The 26,427-nt window shown below is 39.6% G+C and overlaps 1 protein-coding gene across 7 annotated transcripts in view; it reads right to left on the reverse strand.

The window, feature by feature from the left end:
- Positions 1 to 20,443, reverse strand: part of AKAP10 (A-kinase anchoring protein 10) — an 80,776-nt gene extending 60,333 nt beyond the window's left edge. For 2 of the 7 annotated variants that reach the window (XM_087825805.1, XM_087825803.1), the window contains exons 1-4: positions 20,316 to 20,439; positions 9,628 to 9,675; positions 6,964 to 7,143; positions 1,851 to 2,408 (exon numbers count right to left, since the gene is read on the reverse strand). In XM_087825805.1, the coding sequence (XP_087681931.1) occupies positions 1,851 to 2,408; positions 6,964 to 7,143; positions 9,628 to 9,675; positions 20,316 to 20,403 (874 nt within the window). In that variant the 5' untranslated portion in view covers positions 20,404 to 20,439. Of the gene's footprint in view, positions 1 to 1,850; positions 2,409 to 5,650; positions 5,784 to 6,963; positions 7,144 to 9,627; positions 9,676 to 20,315 lie in introns of those variants that run through there. The other 5 variants (XM_087825801.1, XM_087825802.1, XM_087825804.1 and 2 more) reach the window with 5 other exon arrangements.
- Positions 20,444 to 26,427: the final 5,984 nt, after the last annotated feature.

Here is a 26,427-nt window from a genome sequence, read left to right on the forward strand (position 1 = left end):
GACCCCCAGTCCCAGTGGGGGGGGGGGTGCAGGAGGCAACCAATTGATGTGTCTCTCTCACATCAATGTCTCCCTCCCTCCCTCCTTTCCACTCTCTCTAAAAAAATCAATGGAAAAAATATGTTTGGGTAAGGATTAACAACAACAAAAAGCTACATACTATTTAAATTCACTTATATGGCACTCTGGAAAAGGCAAAACTAGAGAGACGGACAATAGAAGGTTGCAAGTGTTGGGATACAGAGGGATTTAACTACAAAGGTGACAAAACTGAGCTTTATCCTGCTTGTGATGAGTTACAGGAATCTGTGCATGTGCCAAAATTCATACAAGTATACACCAAAAAGGTCAATTCACTGCACATAAATTTTAAAAATAATGAAAAAGGAAAAAAACAAGTACTTTCTAAATAACTCAACTACTATTTCTATTTTTTATTGAAATAAAGTGCCACCAAAACAAAATTTCCAAAAACAATAAAGTATATTACAATTAAAGAAACAGACTTTGGACTTTCATTTCCAGAAACAGTCCTGACTAGATGTTCAAAGAAACCCTCAAAATGCTTTTAAAAACTATATCAGAGCTTGTGGTAAAAGTACGGGAAATGAAAGGCAGAAACAAGTACAGGCAGCTCCCTTATCTGAAACCTCAAGGGCTGGTAATCTTTTCCAATTCAGAATGTGTATGTGTACCAAGGAAGTGCACTATATTTATATATACCGTATCAATACCCCAGTAGCATGTGGGAAAATACTCCATAATCAAACACATTCACATTTCTACAATAAGTTCATACCAGTTCAGGTCAAGTTTTGTTCATTTAAAAAATAACTTGTGGCAGTCAATGCTTTCTGGATTTCTGAACTGTAGGTAAGAAATTGTGGGGACCTGTAGAAACCAGTGCAAATCAACATGGGTAAAAGTGCAAGATAGGAAGGGTATTCACCTGAGAAAAACCACCAACTTCAAGAGACTTAGAGCTTGCAGTTTCAAAGACAGTTGCCCCAGGGGACAAAAAGGGTAGAAGATTAAACCAAAGCAATGCCTAGGTAGTATATGGGAAATCTGTACCTTCCCCACAATTTGCTGTGAACACTAAACTGCTCTAAAAAAGACTTAATAGAAAAAAATTAGCAAATGAGAAAAAACAAAAAGAAAATCACCTACCCTTTGAAAACAAAGAACAAATAGGATAAAACACACAAAAGCTGTTAATTAGATTTTCAGAAGGTGGTAATTGAAAGACAAGAGTGCATAATTTCCAAATGGAGAAAAAAGAAAGGTGCTGTTGTGAAATGCCTGGGCTATAATTCTAGCTTCCCACTTACTATAAAACCTAGGGAAAGTTACTTAACCCTTCTAAGCCATGCTTTTCTCATGCAAAACAGAATAATAAAGCCTACCTCACAGAGGTGTTGTGGCTATTAAATGAAATCTAAGTGTAGCACTTAGCACAGAACTCAGTAAATGTCCCCTACTAGCAATTAAAATATAAATTAATCTGCACAGTACAGTAAAATTGTAATAAAATTAAGATAGCCAGGGCAGACTAAGCCTATCTGGATACTGCTTTGATTTCAAAATCCGTGGAACGATATGTAGGATGGTGCTTGACCCCTTTTCACTGGTTACTCTGCTACCATCCCCCTTCGCTACAGTTATCCCTTCTGCCCCTTCCTTATACACTGATCATACTCCAGGGCACTCTCCACATGCTCTCAAATCTGAAAGTGCGTATGGGAGAAAAATAAGCCCAATCCTTTTATTCTCCATCTCAAGTTCCACTTCTTACACTGATTTAAAAAAACAAAACAGGAGAAAGAGAAAGATGGAAATCACACACTTACTTTTCATTAGTTTTCCTGATAATTCCTTCAGTGGAGAAGAGAGACTATTTCTACTGGCTACTGTAAGTCTGGAGGAGGATTCTTGGGTTTCCATGGAAACTTGATGAGCTTCTCTTCTGGCCATTTCAAGATGGAGAGAATGGGCACTGTCACATTCCTCGGAAAGGAGCAAGTGATTCTGGGTGTTCCTAGTTCTATTATTCAGGTCAATTCCTTCTGACTGAGTCACAAGAAGTTGGGCTGAGCTAGAATCCTCTAATCTCTTGTCAAGAGACTCGGTTAGAAAAGGTGCTACAGTTTCTTGCTTTTTAGATGGAGAGACAGGCTCGACCAATGAGCTCTGCTTCACTGTGTTCAGACTGTGTGCTCTTATTCGGGACCAAGTTGTAGAGTGAAAACTTTCAGCTTCTAACCAAAACTTAACCAAATGCTCCATTCTCCGAAGTTCCATGAACTGAATGAAATAAGGGAGGACAATAGTGTCATGCAAGACTTGTTCGAGAGTCTTTGAAAGACTTGATTTGGCCTCTTGAATCTGGTAGTCCAGACAAGACCTGCCTAAAAAAAGCAAAAGAATTAGCAGTTCAGTGACAAATAGTTTACGATTGACAGATTAGTCAGGCACCTTTAGCATCAAAGTTCTTAAATAAAGTTTACCTCCTAGCAATTTAGATGAATAAACAATTAGCTATACTATGGCTTTGATTTCTAAACAAGCAAAGAAACAACTACCCAAAACTTACTTAAATTATTAAAAAGCTGTTACTCAAATAATCCTAATATATTTTCAGGGCAATTCAGACTGTTATCAGTGAAAGTGGGGTATCCCTTTCCCCAGTGGGTGCTAGGGGTTGGGGTCCCTATGATATCTCAAGAAAAAGAATTTTCGGAGACTTGCATGGGAGAATGAGTGATTTTTATTTGCCTGGAATAATATCTCTGGGTTTCCAAAGTCCCATTTCCCTTAATCCAGTCCTGGAAGATGTGCAGCTGGGGATTCAGCAGAGCTAGGAACAAACCCAACATCCAAAGTTTCCGTTCCATGGTGGAGTTCAGTCCTGTTTAGCATCAGGCTAGCTGCAGTCCATTAGTTTACATGACCAAGAGCCATGTGGGCAAATGCAGGGGAGTCAGGAGAGCAAGCCCCCTGCAACAAGAGTCCCAGAGTTCCAAAAACACAAGAGAGCAGGAGCACAAGAGAGCAATCTCCTTTGTTTAGGAGATTAAATATTTCGAATGTTCCTGCGCTTGCAGTGGCCAAGCCTACTCTGACCAATGACCTGTTCCCAGGTGTGAATGACAGACAAGTACCTTCCCTATGTCACCCACACTTTACTGGGCATGCATCTATCCTTTCCCTGTCCAGTCCCTTCCCCCAGAGATCTGTGGGGAACAGACCTGGGGAGTGCTAAAATGCAGCTTCCTGGCAAAGCTGCACAAATGCATGCCCATACTATCTGGCCTTCCCCCTGCTGCTTTCTAGTTATGAATAACTAGGTTTACTACTACGGTATCAAGATCATGTAAGTTCTTTTTTTAAAATCTTATGAGAAATAAGAATCAGCCTCTGGATGCTTTGAGACTATGTTTGATTTGCTTCTGGACCCAGGGCTTGGAAAAGCAGACCTCGTTGCTCATCTTGGTCCTTTCCAAACACACCCAGCCCCAGCAGAGGGAACCACAAGCTGTGGAGTGTGGAAAGCTTCACACAGGGCTCTCTAGGCCAGTAGCGAACAGTATCTGACATTGGACTGTACCAGAGGCCATCCAAAAGACTGGAGTCCTAGCAAATCTAACTAATACATAGAAACAAATCCAAACAGGCAGCCAAAATGGGGAGACAAAAAAACAAGCCCCAAATGAAACAACAAAAGAATTCTCCAGAAGAAGAAAGCTAAATGAAATGAGGATAAGCAATCTATCAGATAGAGAGTTCAGAATACTGATGTAAGGATGTTCAAAATGAGAAAAAAAATATGAAAACTATGAAGGAAATTAAGAAGGACATAGCAGAAATAAAGAATACACTGGAAGGCATAAACAGCAGATTAGGGGAAGCTGAGGCGTGGATCAGCAAATTAGAAGACAGGGTAGAAGAAAATCACTCAAGTAATGATCCAAAAGGAAAAGACAATTTAAAAACAGGACAGTTTAAGGGAGCTGTGGGACAACATGAAATATAACAATATTGCATCATAGGAGTACCAGAAGGGGAAGGAAGTAAGCAAGGGATAGAGAACCTGTTTAAAGAAATATTGGCAGAAAACTTCCCTAACCTGGTCAAGAAAAAAGTCACACAAATTCAGGAGGCACAAAGAGAGTCCCAAGCAAGAAGACACATAATTAAAATGTCAAAAACTCAAAGCAAAGAGAGAATCTTAAAGGCAGCAAGAGAAAAGCAATCTGTTACCTACAAAAGAGCTCCCATAAGGCTGTCAGCTGACTTCTCATCAGAAACTCTATAGGCCAGAAGGGAATGGCATGAAGTATTCAAGGTAATGCAAAACAAGGATCTGAAACCAAGACTACTCTATCCAGCAAGGCTATCATTCAAAATAGATGGTGAAATAAAGAGCTTCCTAGACAAAAATAAAGGCTAAAGGAGTTTATCACCACCAAACCAGCATTGCAAGAAATGTTATAGGGGCTGCTGTAATAAGAAGTTGAAATAGAGAAAGAGAGAAACATAGGCATAAAGAAATAAAATGGCAATACGTAAGTACCTATCAATAATAACCTTCAATATAAATGGATTAAGTGCTTCAATCAAAAGACATAGGGTAGCTGAATGGATACGAAAACATGACCAAAATATATGCTGTCTACAAGAGCCCCACCTCAGAACAAAAAACTCAAACAGGCTGAAAAAAAACAAACCACTTCTGGAGGACTTTAAAGGAGAGATCGACAGCAATACAGTCACAGTAGGGGACTTTTAACACCCCACTGACTTTATTGGATAGATCTTACAAACAAAAAAATTCAACATGGAAACAGTGATTGTAAATGACACTCTAGATCCAATAGATTAATTGACATTTACAGAACATTTCATCCCAAAGCTGCAGATTATGCATTCTCCTCAAGTGCACATGGGACATTCTCAAAGATAGACAACAGGTTAGAACACAAAACTAGTCTCTACAAGTTCAAGAAGACTGAAATCATGTCAAGCATCTACTCAGATATTTACACCATGGAATACTATGCAGTTGCAAAAAAGAAGGATCCCTTACCCCTTGAGACAGCATGATGGGACCTGGAGAGTATTATGCTACTCGAACTAAGCCAGTTAGAGGAAGGCAAGTATCACATGATCTTACTCATATGTGGGGTCTAAAGAACAAAATAAACTGATGAACAAAATAGATTCAGAGACATATAAGCATGGAACAGACTGAAGGATCTCAGAGGGAAGGCAGAGGTGGGCGGGTAGCTGGGGAGAGAATAACCTAAGAACATATCTGCATATATGCATAACCCATGGACACAGACAACAGTGTGGTGAAGGTCTGGAAGGGTACTGGGTGGAGGTGATCAATGGGGGGAATAGGAGAACATTTGTAATACTTTCAACAATAAAGAGAAATTAAAACATTAAAAAAAAAAAATCTTACATTATTTGTCCCAAAGAAAGAAAATAGGCCAATAAAAAATTTTTAAATATTCAACCTCATTAAAAATCCCAGAAAAGCAAATTAATACAAAATAACATTTTTGCCTTTCAAACTGTAAGATATTTTTAAAAAAAATATTAACAAGCGCTAACAAGGGCACAAAGAAATAGGAAGCACTCTCACCACTGATGATGAGAATATGAACTGGCAAAACCTTTGTGGAGGAGCCTTCAGTAACAGATAGCAAACCTTAGCAATCTGTGTGATTTTCAATCCAATAACTCCACTTCTAGGAACTTATCCTGAGGAACAACTGTGGATATGTGGATATAGCAAGGAAAGTATTATGAACTCTCAGTATTATTTAAAACAGAATAAAGAGTAGCTCTGGGGTTTTATCTTAAAAAATAAAACTAAAATGAATTAAAACAAATTTATTTTACATTTAACTAAATTTAAGTTATGATTATAATAACCACAGCTATTAGAAAACAAAAAATCAAATCTTGTTTTTTGTAATTTTCACAGGATAACAAAAGAGGTTCATTTTCATAAAATTAACTGATGGCTTCATCAATTTTTCCAAAGGGCTTTTCTTAACCCTTTTAGATTCAAATCATTTTCCCTGGGAGCACTTTACATGTCATCATCCTTGCTATCTTATTGTTAATGTTAACTAGTGCATCTTTGTAGACATCAGTTTCATGAACTTCAGGAAATCCTGATCCCCTGCAAGCCTTACAATTTTTCTTAATTAAGCTTTTAATTTTTGAGATATAGTAGAGTCATGTGCAGTTGTAAGAAACCTCCTGCGTATCTTTTATTTTATTTTTTTGCATTTTGCAGGGAGTGGGGAGAGAAAGTAGTTATTTTACACAATAGGGATTCTACTAAACATACTGCTATGTAACCTGCTTTTTTCACTTTAACATATCTTAGGCATTTCTCCATGTCTTTTTCACACTTTAAATGGCTACACAGTATTCCAGAGTACTGGGTACACCAAAATTTGACTACTTCTCTATTAATGGGTATTTGTATGTTGTCCCTAATTATTTTGATAAATACTTCCAAATTACCTTCTAAAAAATCTTCACCAATTTACACTTTCACTAAAAAGTGGCTATTTCTCTGCATCTACATTAACACGCAAATTATCAAACTTTAAATATTTACTTATTTTTTAATTTACTTTTATTTATTTTAATTTGCATTTCTCTAAGTATCAGTAAAATGAAGCATCTTTTTCAGTTAGGCCAAATGTATTTCTTCTTCTGGACATGGCCAATTTCTCTATTAGACATGCTTTATATTTTGTATTTAAACAAACAAAACACAGTGCTTCCATTACACTTAGAGCTGTTATTTTCACTTAAGTACATTCTTTTCAAAGCCCCTTCCAATTATACAGTTCAGTATCCTTTGGCAAGAATTTCACATATTATACTCAACTCCGCCCTCCGATTGTAAGTTGACAAAAAGTGACTGTCACTTACCCAAGTCACCAAAATGAGCGGCCTCCATGTGGCTTGGCTGCTTCTTAAGTGTTGCTGTCCTGCTACTTGAGGAGTCCATGTTGGCAGAAATGGCATTGATTGCAACATGACTTGGTCCTGCAGCCTCCAGCAAGGCATGATTTTTAGTGTTTCTTTGTGGGGAATGTACGGGTACTGAGGCTATAATTTTTCAAAAAATTGTTAAAAATTAAAATGTGACATTAAAAATTTGACATTGTTAAAATTAAAATTAAAACCATCTAAAAATCTCTCTTAAAGCCCTCTGTTTTCTCAAAAGAGGGCTTTAAGAGAACTTTAAAAGTTAAGATTTGTAACATCTCTCTTAAGTGAGCACACTCAACAAGCCTTAAGGGAAAGGTAAATCAAGCAGCAGGGAAATAGAAAAATATGCCCTACTGTTACTTATAATTCTCAAAATACTGTGCCAAAAATGAAACTTGAAAGAGAGATCTTTTTTCGAGATGTTCTACTGAGGATAGACAGTACCAAAGCCAGGAAACATTCTGAAAATGGACCCTTTTCAATTCCTTAATCCTTGCACCCAAGGAACAAAACTAAAATTGCAGAATAAAAGCTTAGAGGGAAAATTTTTTAGAAAAATACTCTTCAGAATACTTATTTTATGTTTTAATAGGGTAACAAAATGTCTCCATCTAAAAAAAACATTTCTGATCAATCTTCAAGCTGCTTTAAGAAAAATACATTTAACCCTGGCCAGTTTTGCTCAGTGGTTAGTGTCAGCCCATGGGCTGAAGGGTCCTGGGTTTGATTTCAGCCAAGGGTACATGCCTCGGTTGAAGAATCAATCCCCAGCCCTGGTCGGTGGGTGAGTGGAAGGCAATCAACTGATGCGTCTCTCTCACATCGATGTTTCTCTCTCTGCCCCCCTCAAACTCCCTTCCACTCTCTCTGAAAAGTAATGTAAAAAATATCCTCACATGAGGATTAAAAAAGAAAAAGAAAAATACATTTAAAAATTCACAAAATATATTTTCTTTACTAATAAGAAGAAATATTAATATCCTTTTGACTTTAGAATAAAGAGGTTACCAATGTGTTAATAAGAGTCAACTCAATATTACAATATTATAAAGTAACACTATGAACTTGTTGCTACAGCTGAATTAAAATTCTACCTATCCTATATATCCCATAAATATAAAATATCAAAGGCTCTTGCCCGGCCGGGCATGGCTCAGCGGGTGAAAGTCGACCTAGGATCCAGGCGATGGGGGTTGGATTCCCGGTCAGGGCACAGGCCTGGGTTGCGGGCTTGATCCCCAGTCGGGGGCGTGCAGGAGGCAGCCGGTCAATGACTCATCATTGATGTTTCTCTCTCTCTCTTCCTCTCCTTTCCTCTCTATGAAATCAATAAAGATATATTTAAAAAAAAAAAGTTGCCCCCCCCCCCCCAAAAAAGACTCTTATTAAAGGTTTTTGATAAGTTTTGGTTTAGAACATTGCAATAGCAAGGATAGAAATGATACCGCTCACTTAAGCATTCCACACCCTCAAGATACTCTCAGATACTAACTTGTATCCATTAACACCACTTATTTTATTGAGCAGCTAGCAAACAGGTGCCCTCAATCTTAGTAAACAGTTACCAGACACAGAATCTGAGTAATACTGGGTAATAGTTCTTATGAAAAATAAAATACACAGTACTGTAATTTAATCTATTACTCCTTGAGATGTGTTTATAGAATAAAGCAGATAAAAACATGAATGTCCATGCCTGTTTTCCAGGTATCTATATTTATTGGTCATTCAACAAGAGTTGTGAGAATTATGCAATGAAGCTGTCTTCAAATGATTTTTTCAGTTATGTCAGAAATTCTAAGAACAGACTGTATACAGTCATAAACAAGAGTACAAGCCTGGTACAGATGGAGAAGTTAGCCAATCAATGACTCTCATCAATGATGTTTCTCTCTCTCTCCCCCTCTCCCTTCCTCTCTCTGAAATCAATAAAAACACATATTAAAAAAAAAAATCTAAATAAGTAGCAATCCACAGATTTCATGTAAATAAATTCCATTTATAAAATTTATATTTTGGCTATGGAAATAATTTCTATTATAATTTCCCCATTATAATCTTTGTACATTGACAGAATGAAATCAGTCAAAAGTACAGCAGAGATTATAAACTAAGAATCTTATAAGTAGGGACAATATACTGATCCCAATAAAGTGCTCAGAATAAATTTCAAGTTAACGCCATTCATCCAAAGTAATGAAGTGAAAACTGTAACCACAGACGCAGGTGGACAAACAGAAAATTAAGCCTCGCAAGTGGCAGTGCTTTCGCTCAGTGGTCAGTTAAGAGTATTTTTTGCTTTCTGTTGTTTTAAAATAAGGTCAACTAACCCCTTTTAGGGAACAATCAAATGTGTGACTAATAAGGCAGGCCCTGGTTCCTCGTCACCACTGGAACAGCCAAAGGTGCTTAGTGAAAGCCTAGCATATGCTAGGTGTTGGGGTATATATAAGTTAAGCAGGGAAGTAAGTCAATTATAAATAATTCTTTAAAATGGCAAAAACAATCAATGGCAAAAGAAAGGAGAGGATAACAGAATTAAAGAGCTCATAAGTGCAAAGCACATCACTTCTTAATGCAATGGAATGCTGCTGAACTCACCTTTAACTGACTTGGCATCTGAGGTCTTGTCTTGTTCTTTGCCTTTCACTAGAAGAAAAAGAGCTTCATGACCCACCTTTACAATAAAAAAGATACATTCTATACATTGTAAAAATTAGAGGAGCTTTATTATAACAGATGGTATTCAGAGTTCTACGGCTTTATCCTAACAGACGCGTATTCAAAATTCTGCATCGAGACTGACTGGAGGAAGGGGTCAGGGAGTTGGGTAACCAGAAGTTTCTCTAAGGAAGTGACCTCTGAACAGCATTCAGTCAAGGACAGTGGGTGTGCTATGGAAAGAACCAGAATACCTGGGTCCAAATTCTGGCTCTGCCACCTATTAACTATGTGATCACAGACAAGTTACTTTGCTCCTCTGGATCTCAATTTCACTGATTTATAAAATTAGGTCAGTGATAATATCTACCGTAGAGGGTTGTGGATGAAAAAATAAATGCTTGTAAAGGGCTTAGAGGAGTAACCACCACACATCCTAAATTTAGGATGTTGGCAAATATTATTACCATGTACACCCACTACTAGATGCACACTGAAGGAAGAGTTCTTTGGTTGTGTATCTTATTTGTGTATTCCTCCTATAGCATTAAATACAAACCATTCTAAACTTCTAATATTCAGGGCTTAACAACTTGTTTCTTAAAAAATTATATCATCTCTCTTCTATCACATAGAACAGTGGGAACTCTACTGCAGATACACTAACAATATTTTCAGAAAGGAAGGTGCATGGCAGCCTAAGCCAAGTGTGAACACTTAGAGGACCTAATATAAGACTATTTTTAACCTTCCTTACTTTTCTTGTTTTTCCAACATTAAATATTCTTTACCTCACTATGAAAAGCCTATAAAAATAAATCCCAAAATGTAATCATCTATTTGTGCTCTTAAACATTAGAGGCTAGTAGCAGGAAATAACTAGCTCTCATAGTATCTGATAAGTCAATCCATCAACAAATATTTGAGTACCAGATACTACTGAGTACCTATTATGTACCAGATACTTGCGTGGCTCAGAAAAGATAGTCCTGCCTTCAAGAAATCCACATGTGCCCTGGCCAGTGTTGCTCAGTGGTTAGAGCATCAGGCGGAGCACCGAAGGGTTAGAGGTTCAATTCCCGGTCAAGGGCAAGTACCTGGGTTACCGGTTCACTCGTTGCCCATTTGGTGCCTGGGCGGGAGGCAATGGTTTGATGTGTCTCTCTCACATCGATGTTCCTCTCTTTCTCTCTATCCCCCTTCCCACCTTCCCTTCCTCCCTTCCACTCTCTCTGAAAAAGCAATGGAAAAAATATCCTCAAGTGAGGAGATTAACAACAACAACAAAAATAAGTCTGCATGCAAGTATGTGGAGACAAACATGAACAAAAATAAGGTTAAGATCATTTCAGATACTGATCACTGCTGTCAGGCTGAGAGAGGCTGAGAGATACTGATCACTGCAGAGGGAAAGTTGGAAGCCAGCAGAGGTTGGTTTATGAGGTTTGAGGAAAGAAGCCATCTCCATAACACAGAAGGGCAAGGTGAGCAGCAAATGCTCATGTAGAAGATGCGGCAGGTTATCCAGAAGATCTAGCTAAGATGATTAATGAAGGTGGCTGCACTCAACAACATATTTCAAAATAGCCTTATCTTGGAAGAAGATGCCATCTAGGACTTTCATAACCAGAGAGAAGTCAATGCCTGGCTTCAAAGGACAGGCTGACTCTCTTGTTAGGGGATAATGCAGCTGGTGACTTTAAGTTGAAGCCAATGCTCATTTTCCATTCCAAAAATCCTAGGACTCTTAATAATTATGCTAAATCTACTCTGCCTGTAATGGAACAACAAAGCCTGGATGACAGCACTTCTGTTTATAACATGGTTTACTGAACCTTTTAAGCCCACTGGTGAGACTTCTGCTCAGACAAAATTGCTTTCAAAATATTACAGTAAACCCTCAATTCTGCAGACCTCAATTTAACGGACTTCGGATTTAACGGAAAAAATTTCCAGTCCATATGTCATATGTGAAAATTAACACCCTGTTAATTTTTAAATGCTTTTAACCAAGATTTGCTTAAAATTAGCAGGGTATCTTTTTTATTAATTGTTATTTTTAACAAATTTTAGTAAATAGGCCACATGTTGGAAAAAACACTGTAATAATTTCGCTGCCGTAAGTAAATTTACATATCTACAACTATAAACAATGTTCGGCAAATGATTAGCACATGGTCACACTGCATAGCAAGAAGTAATTGGTTCTGTTGTCATGTGGCACCTAGCCATGTGCACTTGTTTACTGGAGGTGACTGGTGAATGCACACTTACTAGATGTATTCGGTATAAATTTAAAATTACAGCAATACATATAGAAGGCTTTTCTGTGAAATTAAACTTCTCATACATACTTAATTTTAATTACACAAATGTGTCTGCATAAAACAGGTAAATTAACTAATCTGTCAATTTCTTAAAATACACATTCAGAAAACCTTTATTATGTAACAGATTTTCAGCTCTAACGGACACACCCCTCGCCCAAATTAGTCCATTATATCGAGGTTTTACTGTTCTGCTCACTGACAAGGCACCTGGTCACCCAAGGGCTCTGATGGAGATGTACAATAAGATTAGTGTTGTTTTCATGACTGCTAACACAACACTCAGCCCATGGATCAAGGAGTAATTTCTACTTTCAAGTCTTATTATTTAAGAAATACATTTTGTAACACAATAGCTGCCAAAGTAAATTGAAAATCTTCTGGAAATGATTTACCATTCTAGAACATTTGTGATTCATGGGAAGAGGTCAACATAGCAACTTAACAGGAGTTTGGGAGGTGATTCCAGCCCTCATGGATGACTCTGAGGGGTTCAAGACGTCAGTGGAGGAAGTAACTGCACATGTGATGGAAATAGCAAGAGAACGAGAATTAGAAGTGAAGCCTGAAGACATGTGGCTGAATTGCTGCCATCTCATGATAAAACTTTAACAGATGAGGAGCTGCTTCTTATGGATGAGCAAAGAAAGTGGTTTCTTGAGATGGAATCTACTCCTGGTGAAGATGCTGTGGAAAACTTTTGAAATGACAACAAAGGATTTAGAACATCACATAAACTTAGTTGCTATAGCAGTATCAGGGTTTGAGAGGACTGACTCCAGTTTTGAAAGAAGTTCTACTGGGGGTAAAATGCTATCAAACAGCACTGTGTGCTTCAGAGAAATCATTTATGAAAGGAAGAGCCAATTGGTGTGACAAACTTCATTGTTGTCATACAGGCACCACCACCCTGATCAGGCAGCACCCACCATCATCAAGGCAAGACCCTCCACTAACTCAGATAACGGATAGCATTTTTTAGCAATAAAGTATTTTTAGTTAAGGTATGTACATTGTTTTTTAAACATAATGCTATTGCTTGCACACTTCATAAACTATAGCATAAAGGTAACTTTTATATGTACTGGGAAACCAAGATATTCATGTGACTCACTATTATATTTGCTTTATTGCAGTGGTCTGGAACCAAACCCATAACATCTCTGAAGCATGCTTATATTCTTTAACACATATCTTATACTTGTATTCATATAATAATTCAACATTTGTCTATATTGATGCAATTCTTGTTTTCATGTAGCTCTAGTTCATTTTATCTGCTTACTTCCTTTAAATAAATATAGCTTTATTTACCTATTTTCCTGTTAAGTAACATTTAGGTTTTATTTTCTAGTTTTCACAAACACTGAACATTCTAATGCATGTCTTCCTATGTCTATATGTAAGAATTTCTCTAGGTTAAATCCCTAGAGAAACTGCTAGGTAACAAATTATACTTCATAGTCACATCCTTGGTACTTTTAATTTTTGCCAAATTAATAGATTTCAAATGGTATTTGATGGTGTTTTTAATTCATTTCCTTGATTTCCTTTAATGTAACATCCTTCTATCTTGGCTATTCAGGTTTCCTTTTACGGACTGCCTATTCATGTTCTTTGTCTTTTACTTATTATTTGTAGAAATCCCATACACATTCTGGATACTAATCCTTTGTTATCTGCATTGCAAATACCTTAAGTATATTTTATTGTATGAGTTTTAAAAATTTTAATGTAGTCAAATTTATATTATGTAGATTGTATTTTCCTGTCTTATTTTTAAAACATTCTTTCCTGCCCCAAGATCAGATCCCACCCCCCCACCCCCTATTTTATTCTATATGATTTTGAGTTTTGCTTTTTCAAATTCTGGCTCTTATCTACCTGGAATTTATTTCTGTTTATCAGGGATTGGCAAACTATAGCCTATGGGCCAAATCTATAGCACCACTGTTGTTGTTTTTTTAATAAATAGTGTTTTATTTTAGCACAGCCATGTCCATTTGTTTATATACTGTCTATGGCTACAAGGACAGAGGAAAGTGAAACAGAAACCATATAGCTTGCAAAGCTTAAAATAGTTACTATCTGGCCTTTTGCATAAAAAGTTTGCTGAACCCTGAATGTATATAATAGGAAGTAGTGAATCTTAATTTTTTTTGCCAGAGGAATAACAAACATCATTTAGTCCAACCTTTCCCAAGTGAACAGGAACTCTGTACTTAACAAGTTCCCACACATACCCGGTCTGTTTCTGGGCATTCAATTCTGTCTTAATTGCTAAACTATATAATAGGCCTCTGGCAGGGCCAAGTCCTCTACCTTGTTCTTTTTTAAAACGATCTTCAATATTAATTATAGAATCAACTTCTCCCTATCCTAAACCCCCATGGGAATTTCTTTGTAAATAGCACTGACTTAATGATTAATTTGGAGAGTTCACATCTTTCTGGTATTAAATCTTTTTATCCACGAACATAGTATACCTTCCCATTTATTTGGTTCTTCTCTGTTCAATTATGTTCTGTAAATTCCTTAAAGCTTTGAGTCTCTTGTTTTAACTGGAATACAGGGATACAATTGAGTTTTAAGTACTTAGATATTTTAAAAACCTAGCCAAACTCTTTTATGAGTTCTAATGATACATGATTTTCTTAAATTTTCTATGTATACAATCATATTACCCCAAAATAATGACTCTTTTGTTCCCCTTCCCTCCCAAACTTAATTTTTCCTTCTTTCTTCATGTATGTGCTATTGTAAAGACTATCTTAGCTTTCTTTTTGTTTGTATATCTGTGATGTATTTTCCCACCCTTTACTTTTAAGTTTCCCATGATCTTTTTTATATTTAAACAGCACATAGCCAGGATTCAATCTGAAGATCGCCATCTTTTTACTGTCTGGGTTAGCACATTTCTAAAACATAGCATTCTTCTTTTTATTTTTTTATTTTTATTGATTTCAGAGAGAGGAAGGGAAAGGGAGATAGAAACATCAATGATAAGAGACAGTCACTGATTGCTGCTTCCTGCACGCCCCCTACTGGGGATCAAGCCCAAAACCTACGCATGTGCCGGGACTGGGAATCGAACTGTGACCTCCTGATTCATTGGCTGATGCTCAACCACTGAGACACGCCAGTCGGGCAAACACAGCATTCTTAAAACTCTTAACTATGATTATGAATTTGTTGATTTCTCCTGGTAATTCTGTGTATTTTGCTTTATATATTTTGAGATTGACATTAGTTGCAAACTAGTTCAGAATTTTATTTGCCTACCCTGTTCATTTTATCATAATATAGTGGCCTTTTTTATCCTAACAATGCTATATGCTTTAAAGTATTTAATCTGTGACACAAGCTTTCGTCTGGTGAACATCTGTCTAGTGAATTTACCCATTTATTTTCAATTTCTTTATGCCCTTATATTTTGGTTGTGTCTCTGGCAAATAGCTTATAGATGGATTTTGAGTTCTCATCTAAACTGAGTCTTTATCTTAAGTTACATGGACTTTTACTAGATTTTTAGCCATACAGATTTTAGTCTGTTTACATTTATTGTGATTACTGATCCATTTAGGTTTATTTCTGCTACCTTATTTTGTACTACTGACTATGCTTTTTCTTGTGTATTTTTCATTATGAAATATTTAAAATATAAAAACCAGACCTTAATATGAGGAATAGGCAGATTTATCAAATCTTAACATATTTATATTTGCTTCAGAAGAACTTTTAAAATAAGTAAAACATTGCAGGTGCAACTAAAATATCGCCCTGATTTCATTACCCTCTCCCTAGAGAAACAATTTCATAAATTGAGTGTTTATTGTTTCCACTGCATTTTTACTCTTAACAGATTTATTTATCTATGAATAGTACATAGTACTGCTTGAGGTTTTAAAACTTCATAAAGCACTTGTACCAACTGAAATTTCCAGCAGTAGTGTATCCTAACCAATCTTGATACAGTCAGGCTTTAATCACAACTCTTCTCAAGAACTTCACTCATGCAAGTAACACCCTCTCTTTTGTATCATCTTCCTCTCTAATGGACCGTTCCTATCAGCATACAAACATGCTCTGGCATGTTTTATCTTAAAAACAAAACAAAACACACCTCAACCCAATATCCCCTTCTAGCTATCACCACTTTTTGTTACTTTTCACTGCAATGTTTCTTTAAAAGGTGTTCTTAGTTACTTCTATTTTCCTCACTTCACATCCTTCCCTTAACCCACTCCACTGACACCACTCTTATGTAAAAATCAATGATTACTTACACATTCTCAAACTGAGTACCTATTCTATTATCTTGACTTTGCAGATGCCATTCCACACAATACTCGCTCCTTTTTGAAATATTATCTTCCCTTAGCTTCCATGACACTGCACTCCTATATCACTGACATTTTATTTTCAATTCTCCTTTGCCAGTGGCATATGTTCCTCCACTTAACTTCTAAAATCTGGATTAACCTCAGAGCCCTCTCCTAGGCTCCTTTCTTGTCTATAGTATGGCAGGAGATGCTACCTGGCCACCAAATTCATTCTCCCCTTATTAGCTACAGCTTGGCACATAACTGGCTCTACTTCTTACTTCCCAGAAGCCTTTGCAGTTATCTATGACTATATGACTAGGTTCTCACCAACAGAATGTGAATAGAAATAATACGTGCCATTTTCTGGCCAAAGCTTCTCTTTCTTTACTTCGTACTTTTTCCTCTTACTATGGCTGAGAAGACCGACAGACAGAAGAGGCTATGACCTGCCTTTGATAAAACAGACAACAACCCAAAGGAAAGAGAAATAATAAGATGGGAGGAAAACGACCCTTGAATGATTGTGAAGCAAAGCCACCCGATTACCAGGAACTTGGATTGTTACACAAGAGAAAAATAAAGGTTTATCTTGTTTGAGCCATTAAACTTTGGTGTCTCTGTTATGGTAGCTTAGCCTTTCAACCTAACTAATTCATATATTATATGTACTCCCTAGGTGATCTCATCTAGTTCAGTGTCTTTAATTATCGTTATGCAAAGTACTTCTTAATCTAGATCCAGATCTCAAGGTCTAACCTCCTTCCAGAGCTACAGAATTGTACATCCAACTGTTTCCTTGACATATCCACATGGCTGTCCAAAAGTTATCACAAGCTCACAACAGCCAGAAGAAAATTCCTGATTCCTCCTACCCCAAACTCTGAGCCCAAAGCTTTCCTAGTTTTTCTTCACTCCAATTACTTAAAAGTCATGCTATCTCTACCTCTAAAACATACCCCAAGCCCCTCCTTTCCAAGTGAGTTCCAGCCTTCTTTCTGTTCCTTGAACACAAAGAGCTCATTCCTGCCTCAGGACATTTGTACTACCAGTTCTCTCTGGCTAGAATGCAATTCCTTTTATCCTTAAAAGGCTGGCTCTCTCTCCTCATTCAGATCTCAGGTAATACCATCTTGGCAGACACACTATCCTAGTAATTCAAATTGTTATCCCGTGATCTGCTTCCACATCACTGTTTAAATTCCCTGCATGGCACTTATTGCTGTTTGATATTTATTTTTTTTATTCACTTATTCAACAAATATTTACTAAATTCCCAACTATATTCCAGGCACTGACCTAGACATATATAGAGCCATAAAAAAAAGTCAGCTTCCATCCTAATAAAATACTTAGTAAAGTAGATGGTGATAAATGCTATAGAGAAAAAATAAAGTAGGGCAAGGGGATGGGAGTGGAGGGGCCAGGGACTGTGATCTTAAGTAGGGTAGTCAAAGAAAGCTTTACTAATTTACTAAGATGACAACTGATCAAAACCTGAAAGAGATGAGGAAGCAAAATCGGTGGTCATCTGTGGGAAGAGGTTTCCAGGCAGAGAAAACAAGCACAAAGGCACTGAGGTGGGAATACACTTGAAAACAAGGAGGTCAACAGAAATGAAAGAGCGATGAAGGAGAGCAGGAGATGAACATAAGAGGAAATGGCACCTAGATTATGGAGGGCCATGTATAGGAAGCCATTTGAGGAACCTGAACAGAGATATTTTAAAAATATACCATAGGGGTCAAGGATGGACGAAGGGAAACCAAATTGTAAGCAAAATAATGCTGCTTCCTGAATTTTCATAAAACCAGCTTCCTCTTGACATTTAAGCCAGATCAGAATGGCATCCTCTCAGAGGACTTCCTTAACAACCCAATGTAAATAGAGATGGCTACCTTGAATTTGGGTATGTTCTAGGGTGGACCTAATAGATTTGCTAATAAATTAGATACAGAGTAGGAGTGAAAGAGAGGTCCAAGAATGTACTAAAGTTTTACCCTGAGCAATTAAAAGGCCAGAAATGAAATTTATTGAGATGAGAAAAGATGATGAACAGGTTTAGGAGAACTAAATCTGGAATTAAGTTTTAGATATAGTAAGTTAAAGATTTATTTACTAGGTAGTCTATTATATCTATCAATAGGAATAACTATCAATAGTCTATTAATTAGATATCTATTAGGTAGAGGTGTAAAGTGGACAGACAACTGGTTATGCCAGTCTGGATTCAGTGGAGACAATCCAAGCTGGAGATGTAAATTTGGGAGTCATCAGCATATGGATGGTATTTAAAGACTGGATGGGATCCCTAAATAAATAAGATCATCTCAGCTTCTACTCTTGTCACATCCAGTCTCCAAAAAACATCCAAAATCATCTTTTTAAAACATAAAATAAGACCAAATCACTCCTCTAAATTTTTAAAAATAATATTGTCTCTGCACCTGGAATAAAACCTAACCACGGCCTATAAAGCTCTGAATCATCTGACTCATCTACCTCTCTAAGCCTGAGTCACATGGCCCTGTTTCCTTTCTTGAAGGGCACCAAATTTTCTTGTCTCCCCACCTTTGATCATGCTCTTCTAAGCCTAGAATGCTCTTCCCTGGCCTCTACATGTTACCACCTGCTGACCTCTCGGCTCTATATTTCAAGGCCACCTGCTGAGGCCTTTCTCTAACATCTAACCTAAAGGTTTCTTCTGTCAAGTTACCTCTTTCAAAACACCCTACTTGAGAGAGAGAAACAGAGAGAGACTGATGGCTGACTGTCTACTCCAGCAGACAAGCAGCAACATGGGTGCAGGGACTTTGTCTTGTTCAGTGCGCTATACTGAGGGCCTAACACAGTGCCTGGCAAACAGCAGATATTCAAAAGTGTTTGCTGAATAGAGACAACAGTCTACTGTGCAACGTGCAATTTGTCTCAAAATACATAAAAATTTTTAAAAAACTACTTCAAAACTGAAACAAATTGAACAGTTATTAACTACAAGATACATTACTTCCTTGTGCCACAGTACTGGGCTTCATTTATGCAGCACTGTTTTCACTCATTCACCAAACTTTGTGTGTACTTAAAAGTACATGCAGTCATAGCTCACAGTCATAGCTGAATGGAGCCTTTAGGGAACATCTAATTCTCAGTTGACAGAGGACAGCAAAGCCAGTTAACACTTTTCTGTCCCAGGTTACACAGTTAGTAAGCAGAGCTGTCATGTGAACTGAAGTCCCTGATTTAGTTTAGTGGTTTTTCCCAAAACCAGCTTTTGTCTGGTACATTTCCTCTGAAACAGCAAGAATTGATACAAGAAGCACTCTCATCCCAAAAGACACTTGTTCCCTTTGGGTATGTACTTTTTTAATGAAATGCAACAATCCAGTACACAAATACACACAAAATCATTCTGCCTCTACTTAAAAATCAGAAATATAAGTAGTTTGTTTATAAGGTTAGCGTTCCAGTAATTAGTAAGCTTTCAAAGTCATCAAAAGAAGTCTCCTTCATTAGGGGACTTTTAACAGTAAGTTAAGTAATGCCATTTTTGGAACAACAGAACCCGCTGTCCCCCCAAAAAAGGAAAACTGGAAAGTGGCACTAACTGAAAAAAACTATTTTTCACATGTTGCTTTTAGACATAAAACCCTCAATAGTCGGAAAAGTCGGAGACTCTCCCAACAAGGTATAAAGGAATTTCCTTTTTCTTGGTCCACAGTGCACACACACACGGACCCGAAAAGCGATGCTTCCGCAAACAGGCATTAACTTGTACCGTTTCCGCAAACACTTCGCGACCAGCGGACAGTCCCCGGGGACCTCGCGCCGGGGGACCGCCTTCGCCCCGCAGCCCCGGAGCCGCGCAAAGCTCGCACGGGCGTCGGGCCAGGGCCTCGCCGCCCGGCCGGGCGCCCCTGTGCCCCCCCGCCCCCCGCTGCCCCCGAGGCCGCACAGGCTCTCCCCGCGCCCCCGCCGCTACCTTTCCGCCGGAAGAAGGACATGGCGGGGCCCGGGTCGGGGCGGAGGGCGCGGGGGGACTGTCGCGGGGACGGCCCGGCTCCCCTCATTCAGCAACCGGCCCGGACTCCAGGCCCGCAGCGGCCGCCGCACTAGCCCAAAAAGAGGCCCTTCCAGCAGGTGCGGGCCCCACCGCCTCCGCGCGATGCCCAGCCGCCTCCCGCCGCCATATTATCAACAAGCCGCGGCCGGAGTTCCGGTCCTTCCCCGCGCGGGGCTTCACGGGAGGCCGCCGGCCCCGCCCCGCCCGCCGCCTCGGGGCCGAGGCCCGACTCGCCCCGCGCGCCCCCGCCCTGCGCCTGTGCGGCCCGAGCCTCGCGGGCCCGGGGCCTCGCCCCCGCCCCCTGGCCGCGACCTCCGACCTCCGACCTCCGACCTCCGACCCCCGGCCGCGGGCGCTCTGCGGGCAGCGTTCCCGGCCGGCGCCGCGGGCCCTGAGCGGGCGGCGGGGCGGGCGGCGGGCTCGGGCCCCTCCTCTCAGAGCCCCCGAGAGGCCGGGCCGGGGCCGCCGCGCTCCGCTCAGCCCCTCCTGCCTCTCGCTGGGCTCCGGGCGATGGCGGCCGGGGCCGCTGTGCCCCGACCGCCCTCCCGAGCTCCCCGGGGCAGCCGCCGGCCCGGCCCGGCTGGGAGGCGCCGGGGCCTCTGGATGGAGCCCGGGGCCTGGCCCGCTTCAGGCAGCACCGTCCCTCAGCGCCCTGGGCGTTGGAGGGGGTCGGGCTCGTCTTCGGGACGCAGGCCCTGCTAACGCTGGGATTTGAAAGGCGCGTCGGGCAAAAGCCTCGGGCACGTTTCCCCGGCAGACGCCAGTGAACCATCCTTCAGGCGTGTCCAAATGACCCTTTCCTGGGAATCTGATGACCGTCCGTTCCCCCTAAACCAGAGTGAAAAAGCCTCCCCACTTTAGTGCCCCCCCACCCCCTTAGTATGCTCAGGGACTGGGCTGTGTGACCTTGAGCTCCTGCTGCGAAGGAGCCTGGAAAACCATAGCAACTCAGTAATTGTTGAATGGTGTGGTTTTTATAATTTATGAAGGCCATCAGGTGACAGATGGGGAAACCGAGGTCCAGAGAGAAGAGGCAACTTGTCTAAGGTCATTCCGTGTGTCGGCATTGAGACTGTAACTAGAACTCAGGCTCTTTTCACCATATAATTAGAGCAAATTAATTGATTTGTCTGTTTCGGTTTGGTTTCCAACCCAAGGGGTTCACTGCTTGGGGTGCTCTATTCAAAAAGGTGATGTCACAAGGTGTGTGTTTCGTTTGATTTTTCTCGTAGCAAATACACAGAAATCACATCCAAAGCTCTGCCTGCAGGAAGGGAGGCTTGGCCATTGCTTATATACACTAGTTTGGTCAATTACATGTTAATTTCTTTTCTTTTTTTTTTTTTTTTTTTGCAGTTGGTTACACTATCAGGTTGCCCTCCCCTCAAGCTTACCCTGTTTACAGCTGGTCTGCAAAATACTGTGCTACATTTTACATTTGTTTACATTTTTTACATTTAGCAAGAATAGCGTTTAGTAAGAATGGCCCAGGCCTTGAGACCTTGTCTTATCTAACAATTTGGGACATGTACAGTAATCACAGTTGATATTTACTGTAAATTTACTCTGCACAGGTACTGTTCTAAACCCTCCAGATTAATAATAGTGTTTGGAGTCACTTTTGGTATCAGGATAACTAGGCCCATGAAAATAACTTGACCAAGGTCACAAGCTAACTAAAGGTGAAGCCTGGATTTCAAACCTAGAGAATGGGCCTCCAGAACCCAAGGTCAAGCCTTTCCTTGGGTTAGAGGAGTGTGTCCAGGCAGAAGCAAGAGAGACTGGTCAAGGCTCTCCATGCCCCAGTATATCCTCAACCTGAACTCATGCTGAGAATGGATCATCTGTCTAGTTGCAGAGGGGTCTGAGTGGTGCCCCTGGGGGTCAGACAAGGTCTTGGAAACCAGCCTGTGCTTAGGGGTGGCGACTCTGCTGTCTGTGACAAATAAAACCATGGATCATGCCCTCCTTGCACTCCCCAAATGGAGACTTTCGATGAAGTCAAGGAGAAGCAGGACTGGGGTCCTAATGGTATTTCTCTGCCAGGTTAGTATAAGGGGAGAAGTGATACCTGGTGTAAACACAGGGCATCTGGACACTCTTAGCAAGAAAGTGCAGCACCCTTCTTGTCCACTTTGACAGTCCAATTCTTTGGCAGCCACTGTTTTGCATTTGTTAACTGATTAGTTGGTTGGGAAGGGAGGGGGCACTGTAAGAAATCCCCTGAAAATTCCAGGATAAGAGCAGTGAACAGTGGGTATGGGAGGAGCGCTCTAGTTCCTCTAAGTCTTCTCACGCTCTTTCTCATTCTCTCCAGCTAAGTGTAGAATCAAGGTAATAGCAGTGTCCTGCCCACCTGCCAATGTGATCGCTGCTCTTGAGCCCCTCCTAGCAGAAATTTTGGAGCTGCCTTTAATACCCCAGGCAGCTGAACACATCCCAGCCAGGTAAAAACAGCCATTATTTATTAAATATTTGTTATGTGCTCTCAATGTATTAAGTGCTTTATAATCACAATCTCACTTTTTTTTTTTTAATTTTGCATCTTTTTAGTTTTATTTTTCTAGTGTTTTACTTTTTAAAAATTTTACCAAAGATCTATTGCTCATCAGAAAATTCTAAATTAAAACAAAAACAAACAAGCAAAACCCCACAAACCTTGCTGTTTATAAGGCAGTTGTTCCCTGTTAATTTGCCTCTCTTAGTCTTGCAGTGTTCTGAAGAGTAGAAGCCCTGGAGTCAGATTCTGAAGTTCAGATCCCAGGTGTACTCTTTCTCTGAGACACTGGTTGGTTATTAGCTATCCCTCTCTCATTACGTACGTGGGGCATTTAGCTCTGTGCCTGACAGCAGCGAAACGATCAACAAATGTCAATAACATCTATTATTGTTTTTCTCTGAGTCAAAGAAAATCTCTCATCCCACTTTCTCCCAAGTGAATCTTCCCATGTAGTTCTGCATCCTGGTCTGAGAAAAACAAAATGAAAAACACAAGGTTTGTCCATAATTGGCTTCCAGAATTGGGAGAAGAGGCAAAAGTATATTTATAAATTGAGACATCAATCCAGGGAGGAATACCTTTGAAACTTACAACTCCAAGTCATAGTAATACCTTAATCATGAATAACTATGCATTAAGTAATTAAACAAATACCATTACCAGACTTTTACTTACAAACATAATATCTGTGTTTCTCAATATTTGGAAACTGAGAAGCTTTATGATTTGTTCACTTATGTCTATTTGTGGCACCTCAGAATGCCTCATAGAAGGGTCTAGACAGAAGTTGATTAACTAGATAAAAGTTAACAAAGTAAACAAAGGAGAACCTTAATATCTATCCCTTCTTTTCTTCTACTTTGGTAGCTATTAGCAGAATAAGGGCAAAGATTGAAATCAGAATTCTCTCATTCTGAAAATTGTTTTTGTTCATACTTGTTTGACTGTTACAGAATTTGTGTAAAACTATTACAAGGCATCTTCTGGCCAATTGACTCTAAAAGAGCATGCTTAAAGTTTGGTGTGTAAACAACCTAAATAATAATAACAATAAATAGGAGATAAATTAAACATAAATATTCCAAGCCTTTAATATTTGAGAAGCACTGGAATGCAGAACTCTGTTTTAGAAATGACATGTCCCCAACTCCTCTCAGTTAAATGTTATATGACTCAGATTAACCACTAATTTTTTAAAATATCACTTAATTCTTTACCTTTTCCCCAATGAAAGACCCTATGAGGTGGCTATCATCATTACCCTCAAATTTCAGTTGATGAACCTGAGGCTCAGAGTAATTTACATAGGATCACAAGACAAGTAAGGGAGAGAGACAGGATTCTAATCACTGTCATTCTGACTCCAAAGTCATTTACTTATACCATTTCCTCCTATCTTTCCCTCCACCTCCAGCTAATACTCATTTATCCAAGGTTCCAGCATGGGATATCTACTTATTGGGCAAATATAACAGAATGAGTGATATGTAGTAGTGCAGATGCCTTCTGAATCATCATCCATTAAAGTGTGTATATACTTAGGGAAGCTTTAATAGTTTTGTCATTTAATCTTTTGAAATTTGGTGATCCACATATGAATAAAGTTAAAATAGAAAGGAATGGGGGCATGAGAAATCCCCTTGGTCTCTCCCCTTGAAGTTTCAACATTTTGAGCAGTTATAACAACAAATGATTCCCTGCTTAATGCACAATTAAGCCTGAGAGATTCATGCATTGAAACCTCTAAAGGTGGGCAAGTGGAGCAAAAGGGGAGAGGAGCTGATACAGGTCAGGGACGCTGCCAGTTAGGCAGGAGCTCAGGGCGGGACTTTGCTGGAGAGTGGAGGAATTAGGTTGTGGATGACACTCCTTTTAGCCAGGTGGAGCAAAGAGACTCTGTGGGCCCTCCTGCAGCAGTGAGCAGTATGAGCTGTGGCTGAGCCCAGTGACCTGGGCAAAGACATGTAGCACTAGAGTGCAGTCATGGTTGGAGGGGCTGTTGGCATTTCAGATAGAGAAAGAAAGTGACAGAGCTTGACCACTTCCCCTTAACCTCCCAGAGGATGCCACCCTTTGCCCTTGGTATCGGGTTATGGAGCACAATATCTGCAAACCCTGGAAGTAGTACTACAGAATCACATTTCTCCCTGAGCAAAGGGTGCACTCTGTGACCAGTCTTGGGGTTGGGGTATAGGAGAAACCCTGTAGAGGACCAAGGCTGCCATTAATGGGAGGGCAAAACGACAAAGAAGCTGGCAGTTTCCCAGCCCTCCCAACACCCAAGTATAGCACCTACACCGATGGCAGCCAGAGAGGGAGGCTTGGCACTGGTATTTCACAGAGCTAAAGAAAACCAGTGATTCAGCGCCACCTACTGGGAAATAGTAGAAAACCTCTTTGTGTTAATCTACTAGAAAAGTGTCACTCACGCATTGATGCCTAGATAGAGAAAGAATCCATCAAATATCATGAATAAGCAAGGTAGCAAAGCAAAATAAAAAGAATATTAAAAATCTTCAGAAAACAAACTTAGAGACATGGAAATATGTGACATAAATGACAGAGAATTCAAGATTGAAGTTCTGACTATACTCAACAAGATGTGAGAAAATACAGACAGGAAATTTAACGAGCTCAGAAAACAACTCAGTGAACAAAGCGAGTACTTCACCAAAGAGACTGAAACTTAAAACGAATTCTGGAGATGAAAAATTCAATAAAAGAGATGAAGAATGAACTAGTGAACATAGGAAATAGAGCAAACCAAGTGGAGGAAAGGATCAATGATATCAAATATAGAAATCAAGAAATGACACAGAGGGAAAAAGAGAGAAACCTGAGCATAAAAAAATAAAAAGAGCTCTATGAGAGCTACATGACTCCATAAGAAGAAGCAATATAAGAATAATAGGTATACCAGAAGGAGAAGAGAGGGAGAATGTAATGGGGAGCCCATTCAAACAGAGAGTTGATGAGAACTTCCCCAACCTATGGAAAGAACTAGATCCTCGAGTCCAAGAAGCAAACAGAACACCTAGTTACCTCAGTCCAAAGAGGCCTTCTCCAAGGCACATTGTATTAAAACTCTCAAAAATTTATGACAAAAAAAGAATTCTCAAGGCAGCCGGGGAAAGGAAGAAAGTAATCTGTAAAGGAAAGCCCATTAGGCTATCATTGGACTTCCTAGCAGAAATTCTACAAGCCAGAAGAGAATGGAACCAATTATTCAAACTACTAAAAGAGAGAAATTACCAGCCAAGAATAATATATGCAGCAAAGTTATCCTTTATTTTTTTATGTTTTTTTAAATTGATTTCAGGGAGAGAGAGAGAGAGAGAAACATCAATGCTGAGAGAGAATCATTGATTGGCTGCCTCCTGAACACCCCTCAGTGGGGATGGAGCCTACAACTTGGGCATGTGCCCTGACTGGTAATCAAACCATGATCTCCAGGTTCATGGGTTGATGCTCAACCACTGAGCCATACTAGCCAGTCCAGCAAAGTTATCCTTTAAATATGAAGGAAAATAA

The sequence above is a fragment of the Miniopterus natalensis genome, chromosome 17, assembly GCF_054644295.1.
Source record: "Miniopterus natalensis isolate mMinNat1 chromosome 17, mMinNat1.hap1, whole genome shotgun sequence".
Classification (NCBI taxonomy): domain Eukaryota; kingdom Metazoa; phylum Chordata; class Mammalia; order Chiroptera; family Miniopteridae; genus Miniopterus; species Miniopterus natalensis.